The sequence below is a fragment of the Carassius gibelio genome, chromosome B12 (genome assembly GCF_023724105.1).
Source record: "Carassius gibelio isolate Cgi1373 ecotype wild population from Czech Republic chromosome B12, carGib1.2-hapl.c, whole genome shotgun sequence".
Taxonomy (NCBI): domain Eukaryota; kingdom Metazoa; phylum Chordata; class Actinopteri; order Cypriniformes; family Cyprinidae; genus Carassius; species Carassius gibelio.
The window spans coordinates 14668596-14689714 of record NC_068407.1 but is presented as its reverse complement, the minus strand read 5'-3'; the positions used below and the strand labels follow the sequence as shown (position 1 = coordinate 14689714).

At 35.7% G+C, this 21119-nt stretch overlaps 3 protein-coding genes across 4 annotated transcripts in view; 1 reads left to right on the top strand and 2 right to left on the bottom strand.

Moving 5' to 3' along the window:
• Positions 1 to 5105, bottom strand: part of stambpl1 (STAM binding protein-like 1) — a 9772-nt gene extending 4667 nt beyond the window's left edge. The window contains exons 1-6 of the mRNA XM_052570778.1: positions 4706 to 5105; positions 2718 to 2824; positions 1601 to 1818; positions 1362 to 1437; positions 516 to 611; positions 98 to 407 (exon numbers count right to left, since the gene is read on the bottom strand). Coding sequence (XP_052426738.1) covers positions 98 to 407; positions 516 to 611; positions 1362 to 1437; positions 1601 to 1818; positions 2718 to 2747 — 730 coding nt within the window. The 5' untranslated portion in view covers positions 2748 to 2824; positions 4706 to 5105. The remainder of the gene's footprint in view (positions 1 to 97; positions 408 to 515; positions 612 to 1361; positions 1438 to 1600; positions 1819 to 2717; positions 2825 to 4705) is intronic.
• Positions 5106 to 6631: 1526 nt separating this feature from the next.
• On the top strand, positions 6632 to 9628 carry ankrd22 (ankyrin repeat domain 22). 2 transcript variants are annotated; one of them, XM_052571201.1, is made up of 6 exons: positions 6632 to 6823; positions 7583 to 7654; positions 7995 to 8106; positions 8353 to 8426; positions 8554 to 8652; positions 9038 to 9628. In XM_052571201.1, the coding sequence occupies exons 1-6, from the start codon at positions 6803 to 6805 to the stop codon at positions 9113 to 9115; spliced, it is 456 nt and encodes a 151-aa protein (XP_052427161.1). In that variant the 5' UTR covers positions 6632 to 6802; the 3' UTR covers positions 9116 to 9628. The 2 variants fall into 2 exon arrangements, with proteins under 2 accessions (XP_052427161.1, XP_052427160.1); XM_052571200.1 differs by having other exon boundaries at positions 6644 to 6823; positions 7583 to 7774.
• Positions 9480 to 20999, bottom strand: lipf (lipase, gastric). Its single transcript, XM_052571199.1, has 10 exons — positions 20847 to 20999; positions 19971 to 20082; positions 16590 to 16707; positions 13380 to 13578; positions 12566 to 12675; positions 12112 to 12248; positions 11453 to 11599; positions 11295 to 11366; positions 10561 to 10629; positions 9480 to 10126 (listed from the first exon to the last, which is right to left on the bottom strand). The coding sequence occupies exons 1-10, from the start codon at positions 20954 to 20956 to the stop codon at positions 9869 to 9871; spliced, it is 1332 nt and encodes a 443-aa protein (XP_052427159.1). The 5' UTR covers positions 20957 to 20999; the 3' UTR covers positions 9480 to 9868.
• Positions 21000 to 21119: the final 120 nt, after the last annotated feature.

Below are 21119 nucleotides of genomic sequence, written 5' to 3'. Positions count from 1 at the left end.
TATATACCTAGCAATATGCAGTTTAATATTGAAAACTGTGTAATAAATTACAAAAAAATTATTAACAGGCAAATTTGAGCTAGATGAGGACACTCACTTTGTACAGCTGCTAAGGTGGCTGCCGGTTTGGGGATGGGGGCCGCCGGTTTGTTACGATTGGGGTCAAGGCGCACATGGTTTCTCGTGGTCTGGGATAAACAGGACCCGTCAGTTTGTTCAGGCACTTTGGGGACAGCCTCATCCCTGCGACTGGCCAGCTCTTGTCTACGCAGTTGGTCCTCGAAGTAGCGGAACTGCTCGGACTCGATTTGCATCTTTCGGAGCTGTGCTACACGTTGTCGTTCTTCCTCCAGAAGAGACATCTTCTGCAGTCGTTCACTACACATGTCTACAGCCATGGCTTGAGTCTGCAAAAATATTCACACATCATGACTAATATTCACAATAATAATATAAAAAATTGATTAACAGGTAATTTCATCAGCAGTGAATGAGAAGTAATCTGTCGAATGTACCTGACTCTTCAGATATTCACTGTGTTCTTTGTTGTATTTTTCATGGAGAAGTCTCTTCAATTGGTCCTTTCGTGGAAAGGCCACTTCTTGCAATTTCTGAACATAATGAACAGATAATGGGACAAACATTAGGGATTGTGTTCCAGAGAGCGAGTACCAGATCAATATGCGCTAAAGCTTTCAGGGACATAATGATTTTTTTAAAAGCTCAGAATAGAGATACTTAAACCAATTACTCATCTTTTTCTTTCATTCAGGGACCATCAGCAGACATTAAGATCATTAGGTTAAAGACCCCAGGAAATAAAAAGTGGCTTTTAGCCAGTTTCTGTTTTTACAGTATATGCTAGTTGATGAAACTTAAACAGATATTCAGCAAAATGTAGACTATTTTACCTCCAAAACTATCAAAAAAATATTTATAACTAGCAAATCATGGTTAATTACTATTAGTTTGAAAAAAAGGACACATTCTTTGATAGGTCACATCCTAACTTTTTTATTTTTTTCAAAACACACTGCCACAGAACAATGCACCAAAATTCATTAAAACATCCATATAAAAAAAATAATACTGTTTTAATTAGACCTATTTTATTGTGTCTCATAAACAATGATTGAAGAAGAACCCTTAGGGAGAACCTTTTGACTGAAGGCAGTTTCATGTCCCTATGCAGAAATGAAAGCAGAACATGTGCCCACATAAGGCAAACCCACAATGTGAGCAGCTGGGAGCCAGACGAGTCCTCTAGCCAAGGTAATTGAGCACGATGCTAATCAGATTTACAGTGGGCTGAGCGCCACAGGGCTCCATCAGTTTCTATGAGTAACATGCCAGGGGCTTACCTTCATTATTACTTGCTTCTCAGGGACGTTGCACTGCTGATAGTCCCGGTGACTGGGGAGTTTCTCAACAAATAAACTGCACAGGAGTGAAATGGGAAAATAAAGTTGAGGACTGATTACCATGGATTAGAAAATACATTTTATGACAGTTCTAAAGAAAAAACTACTATGGGCCAAGATGCTGGGATAGTCTTCAGCATCCAGTAGTGATATTAAATAAAATAAATAATAAAACATACGTGATGAACTTGTTGTAGAGGACAAAGGCATTCTCCAGACTTCCCTCCTCTAGATAAACAGCTGCCATGCGCTCCATCTCTACGCCAGAGCGGAAGTAGCGTCGCGGGGCGATGTCTTCATTTATTTCAATGTTATAGCCCATTTTGCTGAGCGCCCGCACACGTTCTACCGCTGGCAGAGTAACGTCAGTGTGATCTGGCTCGGCCGCTAACTTCTTCTGCAAACGGAGAGGACAACAAAAACCATGAGAATACAGAGCAGTGGCATACAAGGAAGCCTTTGTAAACCATGTTGGCGCAAGAAATACTATCGCCTTTAAAGACATAATGCAATGTTTGTTTGGACAATTGAGCCCTCTATTCTAAATACTTTTTTTTTTGCAGTTTGCAGATATTTTTCTAGATTTCTGACAGGCGTCAATCTGATGAGCTATGTTCAAGCTCTGCCATCTAAGATTGCTCTAGATAGGCAAACTAAACTAGGATCGGTCCCCATACGCCAGTGACACAAAACATTTGGTCCCAAAGAATTCACAGGCCTCCGATAAACACAACATAAGCTCTGTTCATAACCCAGCATGAGCGAACCGGAACACCCAGCAGCACCCACGCCGAGTTCGCTTCCAGCTCTCATACTAATGACTAAACAGAGCCTCTGTTTTAGGGTCACTGAAAAGAGTGGGCGTCTTATCAACATGCAGCAGGACATTGATGGACGCCAACGAGGGACTGGCGAGCTGTTAAACTTGTCGGACATGACAGCTTGCTTTACTTTCGAACAGTACGGGCACAGAAATCGGAAAAATGTTGTTGTGGAGCCACATTAAAAGTCCTCTGCATGATTGTTGGAAAATAGGATTCTGGGTGGGCAGAATAAGAAGCCTATGTTTGATCACACATTCACAGGGAGGGGATGCGAGGTGTGAATGGGGCTGCATCCGTTCCTTCCCTCTCACCCACTCCAGGATGGAGGGATCTGAATGATGGAGCAGCTGCAATGGGAATACTAATGGCAGTGAGTCAGAGGAAGCCATTCTGTCCTTGCGACCCATCTCCGAGTAATATCAGCTGTCCCCCACCACCCTCCTCCTCCTCCTCCTCCCAAAACGCCACTCACCAGTGTGCTGAAACTGAAACCCTGGTCCATGATGAGTTCACAATGTTGATTGGCAGGCTTCGATCCTCCCTATGCATCCATCTGTCATCTCCCAAGACGATTCCGAGCTGAGGAGCAAGAAACATCATATCTGGCATTACAGCAGTGGTATTAAGAGGTCGCTCGGTCGATACAGTCTTTGTTTTCAGTTCATCAACACTAGCTTTGGCTACAGCTCCATGCTGTAGAATTCCTAGCATATTCTTCCTAATCTATTAACACAGTTACCGTGGCCTGTACATTTCCATGGGGAATATCGAATATAATTCACCATCTCAGTACAAATAACATGGTTATTCGTTCCAGAATCTGTGCTACAGTTGCTATGACAGCTTGTTACCATGCAGCAAAATATGGTGACTCATGGATATCTTCAGCTGTGAAAAAAATCCTTGGTGTGCATTTTCATTTTGCACAAAGCTGGGTACATATTGGACTGCTTCTTTCTCTTTTAGTCTTTGAAGGTAGTGTACAGCCAATTGCAAATTAACAAATAGAAAAATATCATCACCATAAAAGAAATTGTTCTGATTAACAATGTCATGGCAACTTAAAGTAGCACTGTTAAAATAAGAGAGCAGTGTAAAGGAGATTTAACATTGAGCAATCTCTGACCATTAGGGTCTTGCATAATGTCAATTTGCATTTGATTAGAAATGCAATTAGAAATTAGACTAAAATAGCAAAACATTTATTAGAAAAATACAAATAATAGTATGTTTTATAGACTTTCTAGACTGTTTTTAGTTTATACAGTAAAAACACAAGTATTTTCAAGGAAGGATGAGCGGTTCTTCCAACATATTTTAAGAGCCAAGTGAATCAAACCACAGTCCACATCTGCAAGCATGCTAGGTAAAAATTCAATCTCTATGATATGGTCTTAAAAATCTAACAATTAAATTATTAAATGGTTACTCCACCCCGAAATGAAAATTTTGTCATTAATACCTTACATCCATGTCGTTCCAAACCCTTAAAAGCTTTGTCCGTCTTCAGAACACAATTTAAGATATCTTGGATGAAAACGGGAGGCTTGTGACTGTCCAATTGACTGCCAAATAAATTGCAGTGTCAAGGTCCAGAAAAGTATGAAAGACATCGTCAAAAAGTCCATCTGCCATCAGTGGTTCAATCTGAATTTTACAAAAATAATGACTTTATACAACAATTTGTCTCTTCTGTGTCTCTCCACATTTTGTTGAATAAAGTCGCTATTTTTGTTTTCTTCACATACAAAAAGTATTCTCGTCGCTTCATAACCTTACGGTTGAACCACTGATGCCAGATAGACTTTTTTGGTAATGCTTTTCATACTTTTCTGGACCTTGACAGTATAATTTACTTTGCAGTCGATGGGACAGTCACAAATTTTTGGATACAAAATGTCTTAAATAGTAAACAAAGCTTTTACTTCTCTTTAACATAATGATGCAAAAGTTTATGAAAAACTCATTCCTGCTCACCACATGATTCAGGCTCTAATATATTGTATAATTATTAGTAATTAAACAGTGAATACTATAGGTAGAAGTAATATTACATGAGAGAACCTTTTTTTATACTTTCCAATCTCCTCTGATTCATGACTTGTAACTTCTGTTTTCTCTCTCACTATAAACTTATGATACAAATTTATTTTATATGATGAACATCTAAAGTGCTCAAAATTGGAGCTCCTCCAATAAACAATCAATACCAGACGGCAAGACAAAATCCTACAGCACAAATAGTTTTTTTTTTTATCAGTAAACACTGGTAAACCAGTCACAATAATCAGGTCAGTGATATATTTCCAACCTGACAAGATTGCAACAATTTCGATATAAACATAAAATTGTCAAAAATAAAAGAAAATAATAAATAAATAAATAAACAAAGCCAGTTATGATCACATGTCTAAATAAAGACCACAAAAATTAAATGTATAAATACAATAAAATCCTCACCTGTAGGTGAAGAGCTGCTGTGATCCCATGCTCCACATTCCTACAATCGTCACATGTGGCACATGCTAGAATTCAGTTCGAAAACAGGCAACTCGCGTAAATAAAAGAGCAGCTGTTTTTATTATTGTCTAAAACTCTCGGTCTTTTGCTTTTGTGCCTCATGGAAGCTTTGTTGTTTTGGCATGGATGTGCGCGCAAGACTAAAATGGCTGATTGCTGTCTTTCAGAGCGAATAGCCCTGCGATGTCAGATGGTTCGCCCGGAGCTCTGCGAGTCAGAAGAATGCTGCTGTAGCAGCGGTGCTTTCTGGCTGTGTCTCAAAACCTTACCAGCAGCCTATCTAGTCAGCATCCGGATTCTTCTCTGATGCCCAAACCATGTGGTCTATAGTTCACTAGATTTAAGTCGACATCCAAGGGGGGGCGGGGGGGGGGGGGGTGTGACTGTCTGTAAAGGTAGATGTATATCGTGACATTTCAAAGCCTTTTACTTGTAGACACTCTCAGGCATTAAATTATTCTCAAGCATCGACCAGTTAAAGAGTCCATAATTCACATTCTAAAGACACTGTGGCCTAACACGTTTTACTTGAGTTGTTTGCATTTATTTTGTGAAATGTTACGCCTCATAAATAACTAGATTGTTTGTATATTTTCATCCACCAGATGGGGCAAAACTCCTACATCTGCCTAGCAGGACTGATTCTATATATAAAACAAAGAAAATCTCTTAAAATATTATACATGGGCCACGTCTAAACCAAAGCCCGTCTTTGCAAAAGTTAAAGTAAAAGTATTATTCTTTTATTTCTTTGAAAGTTTCAAGGAGTGGATTGTTTCTAAAATAGTAGCCTAATATTTCCTGCATATTACAATATTTTATGGCCGCCTCGCTTAATTTAGTCCTTGTTAAAATCTTCTTAGGCACCCATCAGAGCGACTGAGCGCTGTAATTGAGAGAGACAATAGACATATGGACCACAAAACCAGTTATAAGGGTAGATTTTTTTTAACTTTGAGATGTATACTTCTTCCATTTGTGCGTGGTTTGTTAGAAGAATCTGAGATACATACAGTACAGACCAAACGTTTGGACACACCTTCTCATTCAAAGAGTTTTCTTTATTTTCATGACTATGAAAATTGTAGATTCACACTGAAGGCATCAAAACTATGAATTACCACATGTGGAATTATACATGGAATTATATACATAACAAAAAAGTGTGAAACAACTGAAAATATGTCATATTCTAGGTTCTTCAAAGTCGCCACCTTTTGCTTTGATTACTGCTTTGCACACTCTTGGCATTCTCTTGATGAGCTTCAAGAGGTAGTCACCTGAAATTTTCTTCCAACAGTCTTGAAGGAGTTCCCCGAGAGATGCTTAGCACTTGTTGGACCTTTTGCCTTCTGTCTGTGGTCCAGCTCACCCCTAAACCATCTCGATTGGGTTCAGGTCCGGTGACTGTGGAGGCCAGGTCATCTGGCACAGCACCCCATCACTCTCCTTCTTGGTCAAATAGCCTTGATGCTTTCAGTGTGACTCTACACAGTGGCAAAGGTAGTGATAATTTTCTTCCAGGACACTACCATTAAGTTTACGGATATTTCTTTTAACCTAAAAAAAAAAAAGTAAAATAAGGGTAAAACACCTGTGAAAAATTACTGTAGTGCAGAAATGTTCTTCACATTAAATTATTATTATTTTATTTTTTTTACAAACGTCTGTAAGAGTGTAGATTTCTGTGTAACATATTTATTTATTTATTAGTTTTTTAGTCTGTCTATTCCTTAAGAGATGAGCCGTGAAACTGTTTCCTCTTTGTCAAATGTAAATACATCCTTCACAGTCTTCACAGGCAAATATCCTGACGTGTATATTAATCTATTAACACACCTGAACAGCAGTGATTGCGTCATGACGTATGCGTCATTGTTACATGACCACACCCTAAAGAGTTGTTTCACACAGTTAGCATTTCGCAAGGTAGAAAGCAAACAAGTTAGCAAAGGGCTGTTAGTTTTATAACCTCAGAGTCCGCTTTAAGGATTTACAAGTTTAAGTTCGTTTCCCTTTAGGGTCAGAGGAAGCCAAATGGGAATCTTGTACTCAGAGGTGAGTAACTCATTTGAATCGTGTCTTGATTTTCCTTTATTTAGGAAACAACTTACTTGGCTCATATAACCATAACTGATGATGATAATGATAATCGACTGATCGTGTTATGCTTAATTTAATCTCTAATAATTTAATGAGTTTTGTTCTTCATATCTCAATTTTGTCAACATTATAAAAAAAAAAAAAGATTTAAAATATGTAATTATGCTTATTTGAATTTTTGTGACATACATTTGTTACATACATACATGCCAAATAACTGTCCTCTTCTCAGACAGTCTAAACACGTAACGTTACACAGACAGTACTGGACAGTTTTACATTGTACCAGAGAATCATTCAATATATATTTTTCTTCTTCTTCTTTTTTAAAATGAAACTGCTGTTATTTTCATGACGGTGTTACCTTCTAGATCTTAAGAAAAAAAAAAATAATAATAATATAGCTTTATCATGCGTGAAATATAAAAATACTTTACTGTTCAAAGACATTTATACAGTTTTTTTTTTTTTTGCTGTAATTTATTTACAATGGGTGTGTGTTTATATGTTGTTATTTGTCAAGCTTAGGTTGTCACCAGACCTGTTTTGCTTATCACCCTGTCTTGATATCAAGCCAGGTTTCAGGCCAAAACCACATGTCTCCTTTATTATACTTTAGTTGTCTTAAGTCTTATTAAATGTATTAAATATAGGATAATTCACTGTTTCATGTGCTTATTTCTAATCATATTCTGTGCTTTTTTCTTTCCATAGCCTATGTGTCAGGCAGCTTATGACGATGACATCCACAAGTTGCGAAAACTCATCTCAGCCAATCCCAAAAATGTAAATGTTCAAGATGAAGGAACAGGAGACACACCAATCATAGCCGCCTGTAGACAGGGACACCTCAGGACTGTCAAATACCTTCTAGATTACAATGCAAATGTGTCTATTAGAAATAAGGTATTGCAAAAGTGAGGAGACTGAAATAGTCCTGTTTGAATCCTGGTTATCTTAATGCTGCTGCAGTTGTATTGTTATGAATGAGTGTAATGCGCAATGATTCATTTTAATGTATTTTGATTTTCTGACTCAGCCTGTGGTAAATTTTTATTATTGATTGTTTATTTTTTGCGGTCAGCTTACTTGTTTAAACATTTCTATGTGTATTTTCTTCCTTTAGAAAGAAAGGACTTGTTTGCACTACGCCACGAGAAGAACATTTTCCTTCCTGGACTACTTGATGATTGCCATATTAATGCCTATCTTGTTAATTGGTTATCTTATAATGGTAGGTTATCCCCCAGTCATGGCATTTCTGGAAAAGACTGTTTACTTAAAAAACAATTTAACTTGAAAATTCATCTTAACCTGTTGTTTGAGATCAGGAATTGAGATTGGTGTGGGAATAGAAAGCATTTTGTGGTGTTTTATGTGTTCTTGTCCATCACTTGTGTCATCTGACTTTAATTTATGACGGATCTAAATGTGTTTAATTAGACAATATTAAAGCATTGCACATTTCATCTTTCAAAAGGTAGAGAAGCAAAGAAAAAATGTGAAATTGATGGAGCTTCTGTTGGCCACTAAGGTGGAGGTAAATGCTGTAGACTATGTAAGTAGAACACTCATCATGTCTTGTTTTTTTTTTGTTTTTTTCAGTGGGAAATTAATTAAGAGATAATTATCATTCTAAAAAGCATGTTCATGGTTATAATTTGTGTAGCATTGCTTTTTTTCAGAAGGGTAACACTGGACTTCACTATGCTTGCCAAAGAAAAAGTCAAAGCATCATTCCATTGTTATTGGAGAAAAATGCAGATGTTTCAGTACAGAACAAAGTAAGTTAATTATTTATAACAAGTATTTGAACATTAACTTCTATATAGGGATCTGTAATCTTACGGTCTTCTTCATTAAAGTAACTTTAAAAATGTTAAACTTAAAAAAGGTGAAAATGAACAAAGTAGTGACAGAGGTGTTGCACTGTATTTAGCAGCAAATGATTTTTCTAATGTCAGCTGAGAGCTGGGTAAGTGAATGTTAAATGTAACAGAAAGTATTCAAGTGTTTTAGAGAGAAAATGCATTTGCTTAGACGGACAGGATTTGAAACTGGTGTTGATCTGTGATGTGAAACGAGCACACATTTAGTTTTCTCTTTTCTCTCTGTTAAACACATTGTGTGAATTTTTTTTTCTGTTTTATTTTTCTGTCTTCTTACCAGAATCACGAAACCCCATTAGACATTGCAAAGAGACTACAATTCCACAAAATTGTTTCAATGTTAACAAAATCAATGTGAGTATTAATAGAGGACATGAGAGGAGAGACTTGTTTAATGTGCAACAGCAGTGGGGTCCTTTACAATTCACCAGCTGAGTTTCAGATTGGGTTTTCACCAGTTGTCACAATTTTTTTTACACATTGTTACACTTAATGTCATAAGAAATGCATTTCTGATTTGAAAAATGTATTTAAGCATATTTTATGTAGTTTTTCATTTGATTACTCATATTTGTGTCGTTGATTTTCTTACATTGATAATTTAATGTAATGTATGTTACGTTTGTTTTTTATCACTGTACGATTTTGAATGGATTTGGATTGAGTCAAATTGTTGGTTTAAAAGTAAAACCTCACTAAGCAAATTACTTTTTGTAAACACATTTTCAGCATCAGTGTATGTTTATTTCCAGTCATGTTTTACAAAATCGGTCGATTACATGACAAGGCCATAAGACAGGTCATGAAATGCTACAGTAAATTGAGATTGAGGATGTAGTGGTTAGTAAAAGCTAAAGTAAAAAAAAAAAAACATTCGACAAGCACACATCCTTTAAAAGACATTAAAAAGAAACCCCTGATCATGAGCGTAAAAGTCTCTGGGTAATGGCTCGAAGGCTTAATTCAGTTTGTATTTTCAAATTTACATTCACAAATTGCAGATCCGGTTACCAGCACCTCAAACAAATTGGTTCTTCTGCTTACAGAAAAAACAAACAAAGAGGTAAAAAAGTATTCGCTCAAGGAATGTTTGAAAAACTGCTGATAAAACCTACTGCTCAAACAAAATGTCTCTTCCCACATTCTCTCTCATCATTTCGATCATTTTGCTGTACATCTCTTGTGGGGCATCCAAGCCCCAGATGAAGTCCAGGTGCTCCCAGTGCTTAATGTCACGATGGTACACCAGTTTGGGTATCTGTGTTAGCAGTAGAGCCACGTCCTGAGGATCTGCCAGTGTGTCCTGCCCACCTGACCACAAGGCTGTGGGTACCGTCATGTCCCGCACATTGTACACTGGAGGAGTCGACTTGTAGGGGAGAAGAAGAAGAGACTTCAACATTTCAAGCACTGCTCAGTTCCAATACTACAAACATGACACATTCATCCTAACGAGAGTCTACAGTATTTCAAAAATGCCCTGGATAGGCAAGTTAGTATAGCTAGTGGTGAAAATAGCTTAAAGGGAAATAATCATTTAGTCATCCTCATGTCATTTTCAAACCTGTATGACTGTCTCTTCTGTGGAACACTAAAAAAAGGATACAGTATTTTGAAGAATGTTGGTAACTAAACAGTTTCGATTTTGGGAGTCAGCAGGAAACTGTTTGGTTAGGATTAGGGCCGTTTTGTGTTCAGCAGAAGAAAGAAATGTGTATATAAAAATGAGGATGTGTAAATTATAACAAGAGTTTCATTTTTGGGTCCCATTGCAGGCAAAAATAGTCAAGTTCTCAATGTTACCTGATTATAATGTGCCATATTTCCAGCTTTTCCATAATCATATGCCATAAGATTACTGGATCTCACAGCCTGTATTAAGAAAACAAGAAAAACAGGTACAATTATAAAGTAGAATGTTCATATGTTTGACCGTGCCATTTGTATCAAAGAGCAGTCTTTGATTGGACCATATTGGTGTTTGTAGAACCAGTGTGAACATTACAGTTGTTTCATAACATAAATCAAACAGACATCTTTACATCTTTGTTTGACTTGATGCCGTTTGGTGGGGCAGTGTGAACCAGCCCTAAGACAAACAGAGTAAGGTGTGGTCTGCATTTAATTATCTTTACAAGTAATTGCTGTAATGTATAACTACAGTCGGATCTGCTCAGAGTTTTCCCATATCTATATAGGCTGTGTTAACATATAAGTGCATTTGAGAACACATGCAAGGCAATGTGTTCAAGCAGGTCCAGAAAAATGTCAAGACATCTGACCTGTGCGCCTTACCAAAAAGCCCCTATTGAAACACCTCAGGGCTTCTCTGCTTTGTCACTTCACTGAAATTTTACTCTGAGACAGATTAAGGAACTGTTGCAACTTCTGGTGGTTGTGCTTTCACTCGTTTTGAGGAAATAATATTGGGATATTTTAAAATGTATTGCACGTGGAGAGGGACATTAAGTAAGGCACATAGATGTCACTGAGTAACTGAGTAGTTGTTGTTTTTTTTTATTTATTTTTTTTTATACCTGAGCCCAATGAACCATGTTCTGTACTGAAGTTCCTGCTGGGCAGTGTGTTGTGTACACTGGGGTTCTGCTCTGAAAGAAAGATGAAGGAACTCATGAGGATCATTCTCAAATTCACTGACATTAAAAAGCATGATTTAACAAAGTGAGTGCTATACCATGTTCAAGTTCCTTTCATCAAAACCACAGAGAAGGAAGAAAACATTCCCACACAGCACACTCAAAGGCTTTCTGCTGCAGAACTCCGTGGCAAAAAACTTAATCAACTCGTTCTGAGGAAAGAAGTCCTTTCGTCCGAAGAGATCCTACAAATGTTTAAAAAATAATAATAATATATTAATCTGATAAATTATCATCATGGTTGTATATAAACTTAAAACCCATAAACCCACTTCCATGACCTTCAATTGTAAGGAAAACACTTTTTGACTAATGATTTCTATAATGTTATTACTATGCAATATTACTGCTTTTGCTATATTTTGGATCAAATAAATGCAGGCTTGGTGAGCAGAGAATAATTCTTAAAAAAAAATTAAAACTTGACTGGTAATGTAATTAAAATATTTAAAATGTCTAATTTAGAATACACTACTTTATCCAAAATGTGTATTTTTAGTTAATTTCTTCATGCTGCCAGCTTTGCATAATTGTAGTGTCAAACTATACAAATCAATAGAGAGTATTGCTACTTATGCAAAACGTTCCAAATCCTTTCTTTTAAAGACAGAACCTTAGATGACAGCTGCCTAGGTAGGCAATAGGGTAGTTTTCTAGTTTCTGGAACAGAGCTAGTATAGTGTTACAAAATGCTCACCCAAATGAGGAACTCTGGAAGTACAGACAATTTGGTCATGGGGCTTTTCGTAAACCCCGCTGTGGCGACAGGAGCCAGAGCAAAGAACATCTTGATTTTGCTGGCCAGCTCCGGCATTGTGGAGAAAGCCATGAACCCTAAGAAGCAAGAATAGGAAGTCAAACATCGACATTTCAAGAGGAAAAAAATATATAAATAGAAAATGTAATATAAATATAAAAATATATAATGCTTGGAATCACATCATGCGTAGCAAAAAGTGTGAAGTACTGTAGCTCCTGTGAGATGTTCACACGCAATAACACGTACGATAATGCATTTGCCTACTGCCAGTGTGAGAAGATGCATAATGCACAACACATCTCTGAGCATGCATATTTTGTAGATCAGTGATTTGATGAATAGCAGATCAAAATAATGAATCACTCTAAAATGCTTAGAGAATAGGTGATACCTATAGTGGTTCCCTGGGAATGGCCCACATAAAAGATTTGCTCCTGGCCAGTGGTCTTTGTAATGAAGTCTATCACTGCAGGAAGATCCTTTTTAGCCAGTTCATCATGACTGGCTCACACACACACACACACACACACACAACACAGTATTGTGAGTCAGTATTCTGGCTGATACATTATTAAACCAACAGAGAATTTCAAAAATAAGAACTAGATCTGCATTTCCTGAAGGAAATACCAAAGCTTGCAAGGCAAGAAAAAGAGTAATGTCAAAAGTTTTGAGTTCTGCACACTAGTATCAGCTGAAAAGAGGAAATAAATGCTTGAATAAATACACGGAAGAGTTAGAAGAAAAATATTTCTATTTAAAATAAACTGTTCTTTTGAACTTAAAGAACCCTAAACAAAATCTATGACAGTTTACACAAAAAATATTAAGCAGCAAAACTTTTTCAAAATTGATAAGACATTATTTAAGAGCACAAATCAGTATATTAGAATGATTTATGAAGGATCATGTGACACTAGAGCAGATGCTGAAAGTGAAGTGATCGATCATAAGAATAAAATGACATTTATAAATATATTTAAAAAGAAGACAGTTATTTTAAATTGTAATTGTATTTTAACAATATTACTGTTGTACTGTATATTTGATCAACTAAATTGCGTTGATGAGCATAAGAGACTTGTGGATTGTAGTGTATGTACAAAAATGATTTTCAAACTTTTATCTATTATACATTTCTTAAACAGTAGAAAGGTTGGTGGTTGACCACATGCTAAATACTTTCATAATAATTGTTCTTGTACCTGAACTGCCAGTATTCTTTCTGTTTAGGGTCAAGGCTGACATGTTTTCTGGACCATGTGTTCCCACGGCTGTTGCCAATCCACACATCAAATCCAGCATCGGCTAACAGGAAACCCAGGCTAGTGTTGGGCAGGTTTGTTACCCAATTACTTCCAGCAGCAAGAAGACCATGTTGAAGGAACACTACAGGCTTGGCTTCTGGAATATGAATTAAGAGACCAATGTCACAGAACATTTCGATGGAAATTATAAACTGAATCAAAAATACTCCAACATATTTTTAGAGATTACATGTTTGTCCAGCAGAGGGAGTATGTGCATTAGCTTTATACTAATAATGCCATCCTTTCTTTTTTTGGACCTTTATCGTGAATATCAGTCAGAAACAGGATGTGAGCTGGTCCTCTTAGTAGCACAAACAGACCTTGAGCTGATAGCATTGTTTGACTTCATACCAGCCATTCCTTCTACCCCCCTTAAACCCTGCAACTCGCACAGCAAGATTTTGGAAGTGGTGCAGAGCTGGAGACTTTCGATTTTACATAACTGCAGAATACTCCCATGGAGAGCAGTTGCACAATGAGTCAGATTGGTTTTATGGGAAATGAAGTTCAAAGGAAATTCACTGCTTCAAACCTCATATATTAATCTGTTTGTGTTGGCTGCATATGATTTTGAAAACTTTAATATAATTTTCAGGAAAAGTTTAAATTAAAATGAATCATATATTTTTTCATACACATTTTTGTGCAAGTGTAATGCATGTGTACATATCTTAGATATTATTTTCCTTTGAAATATACATTTAATATATAATTTTAAATGTAAAAAATATCACCAATTATTAATGTTAATCCTGCCTTCTCATAAAACTTAACTTATCTGATCATTTAAAAGACTAATACGCTTTCATGGGGGTCTGCAGGCGTGTGTCTCTTTTAGTTTTCTTTATTTTTTTAATTTTCACCACAATTTGATTTGTCAGACAAGGTTTTTCTAATATTAATTATGAGTAATGTAATTTTGTTAAAAATCATAATTTTATCTAATTAAAATTAACCATAAATAAACAATTTAATTTTTAAAAGATAAACCTGACATTGTTTATTTTTTAACTCAAAAATTGTTACAGAAGAGTTGTATTAAAATAATTGTGTGTACAGATTGCATTTTAAGTATTTTTGAATGAATTACTAGATCTGGAGAAAATAATGAGTGTGTATTTTCTCAAGTGAGACTGTCTTTGTGAAACCTCAATTGGTGCTAAAAAATATTTTCTTTGTTTGGTGTTCTTTTGCGCCAAGCAGTGCAGTGTCTCGTGTGACTTGGAGAACTGGGACAGCAGGAAATGAGTTGCATATCCCGTGTGCCACCTCAGAGCTTCAGTGCTTATCACACCCAGCATCACACCACTCAGCACCAGCCATCCAATAAAAACAAACAGCTTGATGGCTCTTTACTTATTTATCATATATCTAAATTTATTATTAACGTTTACCAGCTCTCAGCACACACACACCGCTTTAAGATCACCATAAAACAAAAACGTCTCACAGGGTTTGTCTTGTTAACGTGGTCTTCAAAATTCCCAGTCTTCCTGATTAAGTATGGTTATAAATGTTCCGAACAGATTTCCACATGCTCATTTGCATAAGCCAATTTTATTCTGAAGGTCAAACACAAGAACGCAGCCAATAATGCTCTTAATCTAATACAATGAGTGAAAAGCAAAGATGCACAAGGCCAAAGTTTCTTAAAGGCCCTCAAATCCTCCAGCAGAGGGATTTGTGTCGGGGAAATGTATTCTCATTTAGAAAAACATGAGACATTGTGTTAGCATTGAGGGAGAGTGGAAGCTGATGTATGGCTGTTGAATTGGTTTTCCGCTCCAGTGGCTTCCCTGGCGAGATTAGTGTGAGAAGCTTGAGCTTTAGAGATCTCTCTGCTCATTAATGAAATATGGGGAGCGCTAAATATCAAACTGAATACTGATTCCAGAGGCACTATTGTACAGGACCGAGAACATTAACACCACGATAACACTCATCTGAACTGAATCGATTTTAGCCTGATTTATCATCACAGAGATTCCCTTTGTTTTTCAGCTGATGATGTTTTAACTGGTTTTGAAGTATTGTATAGACATCTACTATAATACTTTTTGATACATTAAAAAAACTGATAAAAGGCAGATATTTTGTTTACAAAATACAGTTTTTTTTCTAAATAAATTAAAAATAAAACACTTAACTAATGTATTCCACACATAAATTATCACAATTTAATTTTTTTTTGTTAAGTAAAATACTTTATGAAAAATGTATATTCATTTTAAGATTTATTTAGCTGAAGATAACATTTACTTGTGATATATATTAATAGTGTTTTTAAATATTAAAGTAAACATTAAACTATATATATATATATATATATATATATATATATATATATATATATATATATATATATATATATATATATATATATATATATTAAACTGCATTTTTATTATTTTGTATTTTTTGGTGAATACACACACACACACACATTCAGAGATATACACATATATACATAATAACTTAAAGGAGAAGTTGATGAGTTGCTTTCTTATGTTGAACATAAAATAAGATATTTTGAAGATTGCTGGTAATCAAACAGTTGGTGGATTCTGTTGACTTCCATAGTAGGAAAAAAATCCTATATAAGTCAATGGGAACCAACAACTGTTTGATTACCAGCAATCTTCAAAATATCTTCTTTTATGTTCGACATAAGAAAGCAACTCATACAGGTTTGGACTGACATGATGGTGAGTAAATGATGACAGAATTTCTATTTTTGGGTGAACTATCCCTTTAATTAATTTATGAAACAGGATCTCCTAATAAACTCCATCATGAGAGGTCATGAGATCTTGATATTTATGAGAAGAAAACCCCAAGAAGACATCATGTGTGTGGGTTGCGTTATGCGAGTGTGTTACAGGAGGTCCTCCTCCATTGGAGAATGACTCATCTAAAACCTCTTCTCTATCCTCTTTAAATTGCTACGTGACTATTAAAAACCACGGGATGTTAAGATGTTAAGGTTCACGGGCACTTCAGTGAGGACAAAAAGCTCCCATCTTTAATAATTCACGCTAACCCAAGCCAAACAGAAGCATGAATGGGGTCATTCAAATCTTTTGGCACACCAGCTCAAACCTTTACCTTGTCCATCCTTGTTTTTGACCCCATGTGGGATTCGGTTGATGCTCAGGATGTACTCATCCTCAGTGACTACTTCAAATTCTTCAGCTGGGTAGCCCCAGTGTCTGATGATCTCACTCTACAAGAGACAAACACAACAGTGAGCATGGGCAAAGTCCATGAGAAGTATGACAGCATGGAGAAATCAATAGAAACACACTTACATGTAAGATAAGTACAATTAAATAGGACAGCAAACACATTTCTTCTCTCTTTAGAAAATACAACACTTCAAAATAGCACAAGCATTGTTCTATTCTGATGAAAGCAGTACAATGTCACCCATTTGAAGAAGAAATATAAGGCCTAAGGATTTAAAAAAAGAATTGCTACATTTCTTCTTTGCTAAGGTCTACAATAAATGTCATCAACGTGGCAGTATTTCTAAATGGAATGAAAATAGAAAACACCAGTTCAGCTTAAATTCTTAGTTTAGTCATTTGTCTTTTCAAGAGCACAATTATTTCAGCTGTATGGTGTCACACTGCTCCTCCTCCTCTTCCAGATATGAGATAAATTATAATCAGAGACTTCAAAGAAACTGTGTGAGCTTGTTGGTTCCAGGCCTGCCATGCAATCTCCCCATGCATAATTAAAGGCTCTGCAATTTCCCACTCCCCCTGGGTCTTCTGTCTGCTCATTCTACTTTAGGCCACTTAAGGATAAACCCACTGCTGGCTCAACACACATTATGGGGAGAGTAAGCACTGGGGGATGTGCTTCTCTCTCTCTCTCTAGTATTCATCCTCTTTTCATGCAGAAATAGTGTGTGTTGGAAACAAGAAATATTTAATGCACTTCTGCGGAATGAAAACGCAAGAGGAAAGTCTAATGAAATGCAGAATGTGACCAACTACTAATAATATTGACAACTTCACAGCTGCATTTATAAAGAATAGAATTCTCCCTGGAATCAATAGCAAATATATATATATACATATATATATATATATATATATTGTATGGCTTCAGAAAACATGGCATATGGAGTCATATGGATTGTATTTTTATTTTATTTATTGTTTTGCCTATGGATCTACACAGACATTGCCACTATAAACTGTTGTTGTATGGAACATTACTGTGTACAGAGTTTTTAAATTCCCTATCAAGATCAAATGAAAAAATAACAGAATGAACTGACTAACAGAAAAAAACAGAATAACAGAATAAACAGAATTTTTATTTTTGGGTAAACTACTGTTCTAAGCCCAATTGACAAATTTTGAAGGCCCAGTAGTCTGCTTGTGAAAGCAAGTATGTGAAACCCAGAGTATAAAAACCAGTTATTTTATTTAAACCAACAAATCACTGTCTTATCAGCATTTCTGCAAATGGTTACTTGACCTGTGCAAATTGTCAAACAATTATTATGAGATACCATTATTTATTTTGAGAAATCTTGTTTCATATCACACATGAAAGCACACAAATGTCACTTAAAGTACAATTTCCTTTCAGAGTCCGTGGGTAAATATGTTACATAAAGCTGTCTAATGTCAATTAGATAATATATTATTTGAAACACTTATGAACAAAGATCTAACCCTAATACAAAATAAGAATAATAAAAAAAATTATAAAATTCCATAACTATTAACACATTTATTTCATACTAAGTTTACTTAGTGAGTTACTCAAATCCATTAACATATTTATTGACATACCACTTAAGACTTATTATTTTATTATTAAGAATTATTTATTTATTGCACATTACATTTAATTTTTCTTAACATTTCTTAATATTAAGCCTAAAATGTGTTTTTATATCACTATTAATAATAATTGAGATATCAGTCTTTAAATGCAAGGTATTTAAATGTACCTGAAGTATATTTTCAGTAGTTCCACTGTAGCACAAACAAATACTTAACTATATTTTTATTTGGTTTCCAGCACTACTTCTGCACAATTAAAGTGCATTAAGCTGTTTTTCTAATTTAGTAGACTTTAAGCAGGGGCAACATTGCGCATTATAACCAATCACGCATAATTCTGTTGAGCTTATGAGTACAATGGACAATAAGAGGCGTTCAGATCAGTCATCACTGAAACAGCTGCTTTGTTCAGTGCACGCGCTCGCTGACTGAATTCTGCTCTCTGCCGATTTCTCTCATCAGAAACAATAAAGTGCAGATGTGTAAACAAACAATGTAAGCAAGATACTCATTTCACAATGTAAGCAACTTCAGTGATAAACGGGAGTTTTTGAGAGTGCTTGAATTCAATTATAATGTTCTTTGATATTGTAAATTATATTTTGCTCTCTTTCTGTACAATAAAAGTGTTCTAATAAGTAACTTACAATGTTTTAATCAAATTTATGTTAAATGCAAAATCAATTGTATTACAAATATTTTATGACGTGACAGAATGGAACAAGTACAAAGATGGGTTTTATGCATTGTTAAGAGATTACACTAACATTAGTCTGCCTACTAACTAACATGATCTATAAAGGTCCAAAATCCATTTACTTATATCTGAGTTAAATGAATGTAAAATTCAACTGAGGGGGGCCTTAATCAGTCTGTGCCCAGGGCACCGCTGCATCATAAGCCGGCCCTGACTTGAAGTATACCAAAAGTACAAAGTACAACTACAGGTTTTTTTTTATTATGCACGTACAGGTAGATATGCAATTGTATTTCAAATACATTTTAGTACATCATTTTTTCCAATAGGGGAATATTAACTTTTACAAGTGATAACGTGATGATGTGTTCTGAATGTAGCTTCCAAGAGCCACACTGAATCATAGGAGGACAAAGTGCAAAATGTATTTTCTTATAGAGATGGTCAACTAATGAATCCACTTCTCTTTAGAGCATGTGACAAAACAGAGAACTGGAAATAATATTACAAATGTTTTTTGTAAAGTTCACTTAACAAGGCATGACATTCATAGGGTCAGCTAAAGCAGGTAAAGCTAGAAAAATAGACATTTTTGTCTACATGGTGCATTTTATGTATGTATGTTATGCTGTTATAAAAATCGCATTGATTTACATTACAAGCTATCAGAATTTCATCTTATTTTTGAATAAAACTGATGTCTTTTTCTACTTTGAGCACAAGCTCCATATTCACACTATATTACAATTCAGTGACTCTGCATTTTCACAGAGTAAACAGTATTGTACCCATAGGTGATGAACAGTATTGTCCCCATGAATGTTGCCGAATGACTTCATGGGATGTAACTGCGGTGCGATTAATGGCAAAAGTAACCCAATTTACCTGAATTCATTCTCTGGAATGCACGTATTGACAATTTGATGGACAGTAATGAAGAACTGTCAGCTTATTACATGTTATTTATAACTACTGGCTACTTACGATGTTCATATTTACTTCAGGGTCCAGTCTTATCTTGTCCTCAACAGGTGGCCTGCACTGAATGAGGCCAAATGTAAGCAGTACCAGAGATAACACCAGCCATGACATCTTTCTGTCAAACATTTACAAACAGTGAATTAACATACAGGGTCTCTCAAGAAGACACACTACTCTAAACCAGTGTTAAAATCTTCATCAGCCATCAATAGATTGTTTAGTGTTGCTTAACATGTAACACGTGACTGTAAAGTAAGGCTGCATGACACAAAACGAGGTCAATGTAGCTAAATCTATGTTCAGAAAAAACAAGCTGCCAAAACAAACACTGCTGAACATCACTACTGTACTTTATATATGAGAGCAGAAATCAAATCCAAAAATATTTTTGGAAAATGCATACTTAATTTTTTTTTTAAACATTTGTTACCAAAAAATATTGTACAAGGTAGGGTGTTACATAGACAATATTATTTGTCTCCACTGTATTTATGAGTTAAAGCAAGGTTGAAATGTTTAATTTTACAACCCTTCGTTTTCACAAAACGAAAGTTCACGTATCACATCTGAATGGTTTTGAATGACAGGTAGCCAAGCCAAGGCATTTGACATAATAACAAACGCACGGAAGTCAGTCGGAACAAACTAAATGTATAAATCACTGTAATTACATAGAAGCTTCACACTTTCGTCGTAACACACTTTATCGTATAGTAAATTCGTTTATCGCTAATTCATTTAGTCACCACAACGTGATTCCTTGCAGCATATTAATAAACAGGATCGTTTTAAGCTGATCGAGACTGATCTGATGGAGTGTGGTTAATGGCAATAAGCACTGAATAAGGAAAAAGACGAGCTCAATTTACTGAAACTCACCCAACTTCGGTTGAGGTTGAGACCTCAATATCAATCGTGTGGCGCCTCACTTGGTCAGTGACACGCTGAGCGATGAAAATGCTTTTAACATCAGCTGACAGTGACATCATGACCTGATCACTGTTTTTGAACGCCTTTAATCAATCAGTCCCCCTTCTGAAGAAGTGGGATTCATTTATGTAATAGCTACTTTCTTCATTGTAACATTTTGCATTCTAATGTTCGTCAAACTGCCGTCGTAATTAGGTTACCTTTTCTTTTTTGATGAGACTG

Excerpts from the sequence above, each read along its gene's own strand:
- lipf (XM_052571199.1), bottom strand. The coding sequence starts at position 20,956 with ATGATGTCACTGTCAGCTGATGTTAAAAGCATTTTCATCGCTCAGCGT. Across the intron at positions 12,676-13,379 it reads AAAGAATACTGGCAGTTCAG|TCATGATGAACTGGCTAAAA; the intron begins GTACAAGAACAA and ends TGTGTGAGCCAG. Across the intron at positions 11,367-11,452 it reads ATGAAAGGAACTTGAACATG|AGCAGAACCCCAGTGTACAC; the intron begins GTATAGCACTCA and ends TCTTTCTTTCAG.
- ankrd22 (XM_052571200.1), top strand. The coding sequence starts at position 6,803 with ATGGGAATCTTGTACTCAGAG. Across the intron at positions 7,775-7,994 it reads ATGTGTCTATTAGAAATAAG|AAAGAAAGGACTTGTTTGCA; the intron begins GTATTGCAAAAG and ends TTCTTCCTTTAG. Across the intron at positions 8,107-8,352 it reads TGGTTATCTTATAATGGTAG|AGAAGCAAAGAAAAAATGTG; the intron begins GTTATCCCCCAG and ends TTCAAAAGGTAG.